This window comes from Megalops cyprinoides, chromosome 18 (genome assembly GCF_013368585.1).
Source record: "Megalops cyprinoides isolate fMegCyp1 chromosome 18, fMegCyp1.pri, whole genome shotgun sequence".
Classification (NCBI taxonomy): domain Eukaryota; kingdom Metazoa; phylum Chordata; class Actinopteri; order Elopiformes; family Megalopidae; genus Megalops; species Megalops cyprinoides.
The window spans coordinates 807,019-815,211 of NC_050600.1; the positions used below are offsets into that span (position 1 = coordinate 807,019).

The 8,193-nt window shown below is 47.7% G+C and overlaps 1 protein-coding gene across 1 annotated transcript in view; it reads left to right on the forward strand.

Annotated features, from left to right (window-relative positions):
• The first annotated feature begins 247 nt into the window (after nt 1-247).
• The window catches only part of LOC118793091 (FACT complex subunit SPT16-like), a 15,598-nt gene continuing 7,652 nt past the window's right edge, over nt 248-8,193 (forward strand). The window contains exons 1-13 of the mRNA XM_036551084.1: nt 248-678; nt 1,773-1,865; nt 1,956-2,126; nt 2,280-2,432; nt 2,723-2,869; nt 3,012-3,163; nt 3,462-3,634; nt 4,591-4,681; nt 5,437-5,510; nt 6,674-6,786; nt 7,081-7,146; nt 7,309-7,407; nt 7,676-7,791. Coding sequence (XP_036406977.1) covers nt 613-678; nt 1,773-1,865; nt 1,956-2,126; nt 2,280-2,432; nt 2,723-2,869; nt 3,012-3,163; nt 3,462-3,634; nt 4,591-4,681; nt 5,437-5,510; nt 6,674-6,786; nt 7,081-7,146; nt 7,309-7,407; nt 7,676-7,791 — 1,514 coding nt within the window. The 5' untranslated portion in view covers nt 248-612. The remainder of the gene's footprint in view (nt 679-1,772; nt 1,866-1,955; nt 2,127-2,279; nt 2,433-2,722; nt 2,870-3,011; nt 3,164-3,461; nt 3,635-4,590; nt 4,682-5,436; nt 5,511-6,673; nt 6,787-7,080; nt 7,147-7,308; nt 7,408-7,675; nt 7,792-8,193) is intronic.

Below are 8,193 nucleotides of genomic sequence, written 5' to 3' on the forward strand. Positions count from 1 at the left end.
AAGAATACGTGATAACGCACTGAAACAGAGAACTGTTAAAAGAAATTCATACCGTTATTAATTTGACTCCAAATATAACAAACTCAACCGCGTAATCTTGCTTTAAACGTCTTGGCCCTGATTACACATATCTGGCTTCGGTATTATAACCGTATGTGTCGAAGCAGGGAGCAAAATCACAGACATGCTTGAGTAGCCTGAACACTGAGGCGAGGGGGAGGAGAGAAAGATGGGGGCAGTGAGGGGTGGGGGAGGGGTAATAAATATGTGCGTATCCGTGTGAGATGCAAACAGCAATGTATTTAGGGATGCATGTATGTATATGTACGCATTTATCAGCCTTTGGGAATATTATTTCCGTCTCCATTGCAGAAAGCGGAGTTTTACCATAAAACGCATGGTTTTGAGTTAATGTTGAGAACCCGACAACACTATTTTAAAATACAAAAATAAAACAACAAACAAAGTAATTTTTTTGTTCCGTCTTTGATTCGGCGAGTAGGAGGCCGTTATTGCGAAAGGCGTGGAAAGTGCGGGGAAAGTGCGTGTGCGCCGCGCTGATCCGGCCTTCCGAAGCCGGGAGCTCGAGTTTGGAGGAAGCGAAGAGACGCGATGGCGGTAAACTTGGACAAGGAGGCGTATTACCGCCGGATCAAGCGACTGTATGCCAACTGGAAGGTAAAAAAACAGGCAGATGAGTATGAGAGGACGCGAGGCGTACAGTCGTGTTGAAGCTGAGATGCAGGAGGAAGGCTGTGTGCGGTGTTTATGTTCGCCGATTGCGGCTCTCCGAGGCGCCGGAGTCCGCTGCGCACGTAGCCGAGGCCGCTCTCTGTACTTCTGCGCTGTTACACTTCACATTAAGTATTCGTCGTATGTCCAGAAAATACACGGCTTAAAGAAACACATTCATTTCGTCATATATTAAATCTGGTGTTTATTCTCGCTCTAGCTGAGATACTTTTTAGAAATTTGCCAGGGCTTGCTAGCCAGCTAGCTAAAGGTTAGCATTAGCTACATGTCATTTCCTTTCGTGCAGGTCTGGCTAGCGGACTAGCTAGCTGTTGCTATTTGTGTAACTTAGACAGGATAGTGGCCTGTTAGTCAGCTAAATACACGACACTTTACTGTGTAATTAACTTTAAGATAATAATTTGTCAGTATTTTGCGAAATTAGACATCGGAAATGTTAATGAACTTGTAGTTGGCTGCTGTATGTAGGTAGCAGACCAGCTAGCAAAAGTTGAGCTAGTCACGCTGGACTGTTGCGTTAGCTAGGTACCCAAATCATTCAGCTAATACCGGCAAGTAAGGGATTAAATTATGCTTCCGAACAGTAGCTACCCTGCATTTAGCATTAATGGCAGTAGTTTACCCCTAGCATACCGAGGAATAGACCGTAACATTTCTGAGTTTTTAGCTGTCACGCTGGCGTGATTAACTTGTCACACCATGATCTCTGCACATTGTCCGCTGCCCAAACATCGCTTTCCACTCGGTGCAACTGAGAATATTATTATGATTACTACTGTTACTACTACTACTACTAATAATAGTAGTATTACTCCATTACATCAACAGAAACTTTAGCATGAACGCTCCTTAAGCGCGTCGCCTCGCTTTAAGCAGTCGTTTTTGTCCCGGTGTTTGACCTGCGCAGGTCGGTCTCTTTCAGACAGACTTTCATGGCCCCGGATTCGTGTTGCGATGAGTGGTGCGCACTGTGTTGCCACTGTTCAGTAAGGCGAGCTCTCTCTCTCTGTCCCTCACAGAAAGGGGAGGATGACTTCGGGAAGGTGGATGCCATCGTGGTGTCGGTGGGGGTGGATGAGGAGATTGTTTATGCCAAATCCACTGCTCTGCAGGTAACATTGCTACCCCATGGCTCTGCCGGTCAGGTGTGTGTTTACCTGCTCTACACAGCGGCCTGACTGGCCTCTCTCTGTCTCTCTCAGACATGGCTCTTCGGCTATGAGCTGACAGACACCATCATGGTTTTCTGTGAGTCGAAGATCCTCTTCCTGGCCAGCAAGAAGAAGGTGGAGTTCCTCAAGCAGGTGGCCATTACCAAGGGCAACGAGAATGCCAACGGGCTGCCCCCCATCACCCTGCTGGTGCGGGAGAAGGTGAGGCTGCATGTTTGATTTCACTCTGCAGCTATGCTGCTGTGGCAGCATTAATACTATGAGCAGAACCATGTCTCTTATTTTCCCTCTCTCCCTGCCCCCCCTTTTATTTTGACCCTTGTTTTTCTCCTCACTCCTCTCTGTGTGCTACAGAATGAGAGTAACAAAGCCAACTTTGAGAAGATGCTGGAGGCCATTCGCGCCAGCAAGGAGGGGAAGACCGTGGGCGTCTTCATCAAGGACAAGTTCCCCGGGGAGTACATGAAGAGCTGGAATGACATGATCACTGCGGAGGGCCTGGAGAAGGTGAGGGGGGATATCAGAGCAGCGGGACATCACTCACTGACAGGGGATATCAGAGCAGCGGGGTATCACTCACTGACGGGATATCAGAGCAGCGGGGTATCACTCACTGACGGGATATCAGAGGAGCGGGGTGTCACTCACTGACAGGGGATATCAGAGCAGCGTGGTATCACTCACTGCGGGAGATATCAGTCCTGTGGCATATAATGTTCTCTCTCAGGTGGATGTCAGTGCAGCTGTATAACGTTCTCTCTTTCTCTCCCCCTCTCTGCTCTCTCTCTCTCTCTCAGGTGGATATCAGCGCGGCCGTGGCGTACACTATGGCGGTGAAGGAGGACGGGGAGCTGGCTCTGATGCGGAAGGCGGCGGGCGTCACCAGCGAGGTCTTCACCAAATTCTTCAAGGAGAGAGTGATGGAGATCGTGGACGCAGACGAGGTGAGTGTCTGAGGAGCAGACGGAGAGACGGAGGGGGGGGGGGGGGGGGGGGCAGACGGAGGGGGAGGGGGGACAGGCGGGCAGATGGAGGGGGGCAGACAGAGGGACGGCGCTCTGATGCAGGATGGCGCTGTGTTCACAGAAAGTGCGTCACAGCAAGCTGGCCGAGTCAGTGGAGAAGGCCATCGAGGAGAAGAAGTACCTGGGGGGGGCCGACCCCTCCACCGTGGAGATGTGCTACCCCCCCATCATCCAGAGCGGGGGCAACTACAGCCTCAAGTTCAGCGTGGTCAGGTGAGGGTGTACCAGGGTCATCTCCATGGTTACAGTCAGCCTCCCCAGCAAAGGGACAGTGTATGTTAGGGCATGCTGCATGGATTCACAGATTTGTAATTCATGCGGATCGATCAGCTCGTTCAGCTTTCTCGCAGTATCAGCCCATCCACATATCGGAAGGCAGGCAGATCTGCACGCAGTACGATCTGTTGCTGTGACCTGTTTTTGTTTTACTTCCCAAAGACGGATGATAATTTAAGAGGGCAGCAGGATGTTGCTTGTAGGCGCATGAAGTTCTGTATCTGTCTGTCGGCAGCGATAAGAACCACATGCACTTCGGGGCGATCACCTGTGCGATGGGGATCAGGTACAAGTCGTACTGCTCGAACCTGGTGCGCACGCTCATGGTGGATCCGCCCCAGGAGATGCAGGACAACTACAACTTCCTGCTGCAGGTGGAGGAGGCCCTGCTGAAGGAGCTCAAACACGGTGCGTCTGTGTGTGTGTGTTCTGCCCAGAACCGTGTGTGTGTGCATGTCCATGGGTGGGGTAGCTAGCTAATTAAACTATCTAAAGAAGAGAAAGGAGTTTAGCTGTTTAAAAGCTCAGTTTGACTCAGGCATTCTGCTACTGTGGGGCTCAGTCACAGTGGGTAGCAGCAGAGGCAGCACAACAGTGTGCCTCTTATCTGTAATTGTCAGTTTTACATGTAAAATATTCAGAGAGTAGTGCAGTTCAGGTAAGTGCCTGGGTCCCAGTCCTCATGGCAGGAAAGAGAAACCTGCTTCTTACAGGTGAGAAAGCAGCTGCTGCAGTTGCTCTGTATGAGAGGATCTGCTGGATGTCAGCAGTGTAAGTAATGTGATGTGTCCTCATGTTGCACCTCACGCTGGCGAAAGGCGTCTGCAGCGCGACATGTAAATGCAGATCTAACGACAGTGACAGCAATTCAGACGACGTTCAGATTTAATAAAGGATTATATGAATACTAAAATCTGCAAATATGTGTTGCATTTCCATGTTCAAAGAATGCTTTTTTGAAGAGCTAATGGAGAATTTTTAGAGTTTAAAACATAAATGTAGAACTATTTTGAAAATGACTCAATTTGTCTCCTTCATGCGGAGCTGTGTGTGTGAAGTCTGACCTGCGCGTCTGCTACACCCTTAAACTATGCACTAATGATGTCTCTCTTTCTTGGTTTCTGTGGTCCTCTTGTAGACACGAGTGATAAGTGTGCAAATTTAATTTCACCTGTTAGCCAAGTGAACATTTTGTATTTTAATTTGAAATTGTGCAATATATAAATACGTAACTGATTATAAGAATTCCTTCTTCACATTATTGGTGTGTGATTTATGGGTGAGTGGCTCAGCGAGTGCAAGTGTTAACATGTTCTCTCTCTCTCTCTCTCTCTCTCTCTCTCTCTCTCTCTCTCTCTCTGCAGGAGTGAAGCTGTGTGATGCCTATAACGCAGTGGTGGAGTTCGTAAAGAAGGAGAAACCTGAATTAGTTGGGAAGCTGACCAAGAACCTGGGGTTAGTGGCATGCGCACATGAACACGCTTGCGCACTCACATATGCACACATGCACACTCATACACATAATTTAATTTGGTTATTGCTACGAAGAGCCTTCAATTTGTATTGCAGAAATTCCAAATAGTTTATGGGTGTATATTAAGATTAAATTGTTTTAAAATACTAAAATCGTTAAGTTGGCTTGGAAAAGCCAGCTTACTGTTATTTCTTCCTCTTCTTATTCCATCCAATTTTCTGTATGCAGCAATTCCTACAGCTACACTTAAAAACTTGGCCTTCAGCTAGTGTAGGATTGCATTGCCAGTCAGTACCTAAAGTACAGTTTTACATCAACAAATTTCCCATTGACTAACAAGGATAGAACATTTAACACATGTAACTGATGTCACAATGGGCTACAGCAGCCACAGATGCAGTCTGTCCAGCAAAGCTTGTAACTGCTACTAGCTGCTACTATACTAGGCTTTTTCAAGCCAGCTTAAACTTCGTCCTCAAACTTTCTTCTGTAGTTGATGATTGCGGTTCAGTAGAAATGATTGAGTGCGTGACAGTGTGAGCAGCTGGGTGTCAGCGTCTGTATGTGTGACCAGGTTTGTGTGTGCGTGACAGTTTTGGTGTGTGTGTGACTGTATTTGTGTGTCTGTGCGCGAGAGAGAGATGATTTGTGTTGGTGTGTGTGTGTGTGTGTGTGTGAGAGAGGGAGACGGTGTTTGTTTGCCAGTGTGTAACTTCGTTTGTGTCTCCTGCTACAGGTTTGCGATGGGTATCGAGTTTCGGGAGGGCTCCCTCGTCCTGAACAGTAAGAACCAGTACAAGCTGAAGAAAGGTGAGTGAACTCTCTTCTTTCCTGCCCCTTGTCTTCATTAGCACATACACTCTCTCTCTCACACACACACACACACACTCACACACACACACACTCGCATGGAATCTGAGAACACATCACCAGGGTTTCCAGGCTTCTGCTCTATTAGTTTTTTAGTGTGTAAATTCGGCACCGTTTCCAGTATTATGTGTGTGATGTTTCTTTACTTTCCCTGTCCACACACAGGACAGGAAGCACTGCAGTGTCTCGCAGCCTGACATTACTGAACTCTATAAAGTACTGACTTTCAGTAAACCGCCAGACAAGGGTCTGTTAACGGACTTCCTCTCAGAAGAGCTCAATGTCCACAGTTTAGGTGTGTCCACTTTAAGAGAGCACAAATAACAGCGTGATACGGCTGATCCCAGGTCAGCTTTTGTAGTCGGAAAAGAGTTCACAGGGCAGCACAAAAGCATCGGTGTGTATGATACCTGCTGTGTGTGCTGGTCTCTCTCTCATTCTCCTCTTTAGCGCATGTTTACTCTATTTGATCTGGAATTATTATATATGTAATTATTAATATTATCATTAATTATATATTATATTATCACACATTTAAAAACAGCTTGGTTGCTGGGAGTTTAGTGTTGCAGCTGTTGCAAGTCAGTTAGTGATTCAGAGGCATTCGCTGCACTGCAGAAGCTGCCCTGTGGCTCCCTCTAGTGGTTATGTTCTTCATGCAGTCAGGCCTCAGTTGTATCCTGTATTGTACAGAAACTGTGCTTTGTGTCCTGAATGATGGGTGTTGAGTTGAAGTCATCTGCTTATACCGGAGCTACCGGTCTCTCCCCATGTTAAAGGATGCCGAGATGGGTCTCTCCCCATGTTAAGTGGTGCACTGGGCATCAGTCCTGTGGCTCTGTGTTCAATAGTGCATTGTGGATTAGACCTGTGGCGTAGCTGTGTGTTTTGAATGGAAAAAAAAAAAAAACCGCCAGCGTTCACATGAAAGCTGTCAGATCTCACACAAACAATGAAATCTGCCGTTCTTTCTGCATTCTGCTTTCTTTCATGGGTGCCAATGAAAAGTGCACTTTTCTTAAAAATACTCTGCCATTGTCATTGTTTCATGTGTTTGTGAATTCTCTTGCGGTTATGATGTTCAGGGTGTGTTCTGGTTACAGGTATGGTGTTCAGTGTGAGTCTGGGATTCTCTGATCTGGTGAATAAGGAGGGGAAGAAGGAGGAGCAGAAGAAATACGCCCTGTTCATCGGAGACACTGTGCAGATCAGCGAGGTCAGAGCACAGTGTGTGAATACAGCAAAGTGCAAACCAATACAGTGGAATGCAACACAAATGCTGTAGAAAATAATATAAATGGTCTAAGCCCAGTGGTTGTGTGTGTGTATTAGTCCTGTGTGTGTGTGTGTGTGTGTGTGTGTGTATTAGTCCTGTGTGTGTGCGTGCGCGTGTGTATTAGTCCTGTGTGTGTGAGAGTGTAAGTGTGATGACCAGATTTGGGTGTGTGTGAGTGTGTGTGTGTGAGTACTCGGTGCTGCTGAGTTCCAGCATTGTGTTTCTGTGCTGCAGGAGGATGCTGCCACGATTCTCACCCCTGTGAAAAAGAAAATAAAGAACGTGGGCATCTTCTTAAAGGTGAGGGCGGCGCGGGCTTCCTAAAGCGAGCGAGTCTGCGTACTGCATGTGAGCACGCAGTAGGTCCTGCTCCACCAACGTCATCTGAGCCACTCGCAGGCCCTCTCAGAGCGGGGCTCCTGTCCCGGCCTGCTCTTACAGGTGTTTCTGTCTCGCTCCTAGAATGAGGATGAAGATGAGGATGACGAGGGAGCCGATGATGCTGAAGAGCTCCTGGGCAGGGGAGCGCGGGGAGCTGCCCTGCTGGCTGACCGAACTCGGGTACGAGAGTGTGTGTGTGTGATGACCAGAGTTGGGTATGAGAGAGAGAGAGAGAGAGAGAGTGTGTGTGTGTGTGTGATGACCAGACTTGTGTGTGTGAGTGTGTGTACGTGTGTGTACGTGTGTGTGTACGTACGTGTGTGTGTGTGTGTGTATTAGTCCTGTGTGTGAGTGTGTATTAGTCCTGTGTGTGTGTGTGTGAGTGTGTACCTGGGTGTGTGCACATGCTTGTCCAGCCTCTGCTTACTCTTGTCTTGTGATTGGCCAGAATGAGATGACAGCAGAGGAGAAGAGGCGGGCTCATCAGAGAGAGCTGGCCAATCAGATGAATGAGGAGGCCAAGCGTCGTCTGACGGAGCAGAAGGGAGAGCAGCTGATCCAGAAGTGAGTGAGAGTGAGATTGGGTTAGGGTTAGGACTGAGTGCTGCTATTACTCACGCGCGTTGTGTGCTGCTATTACTCACGCGCGTTGTGTGCTGCTATTACTCACGCGCGTTGTGTGCTGCTATTACTCGCACACATTGAGTGTGCTGCTATTACTCGCACACATTGAGTGTGCTGCTATTACTCACGCGCGTTGTGTGCTGCTATTACTCGCACACATTGAGTGTGCTGCTATTACTCGCACACATTGAGTGTGCTGCTATTACTCGCACACACAGTACTGATTATTTGCCTGTTTTTACTGATATTCTTACTCATTATTGTCGCTTTGTTATTGCAATTATTTACTTTTCATTGTTTGTAACTCGTTATAGAAGTGTTGTAGCAACACAGAAATCCTCT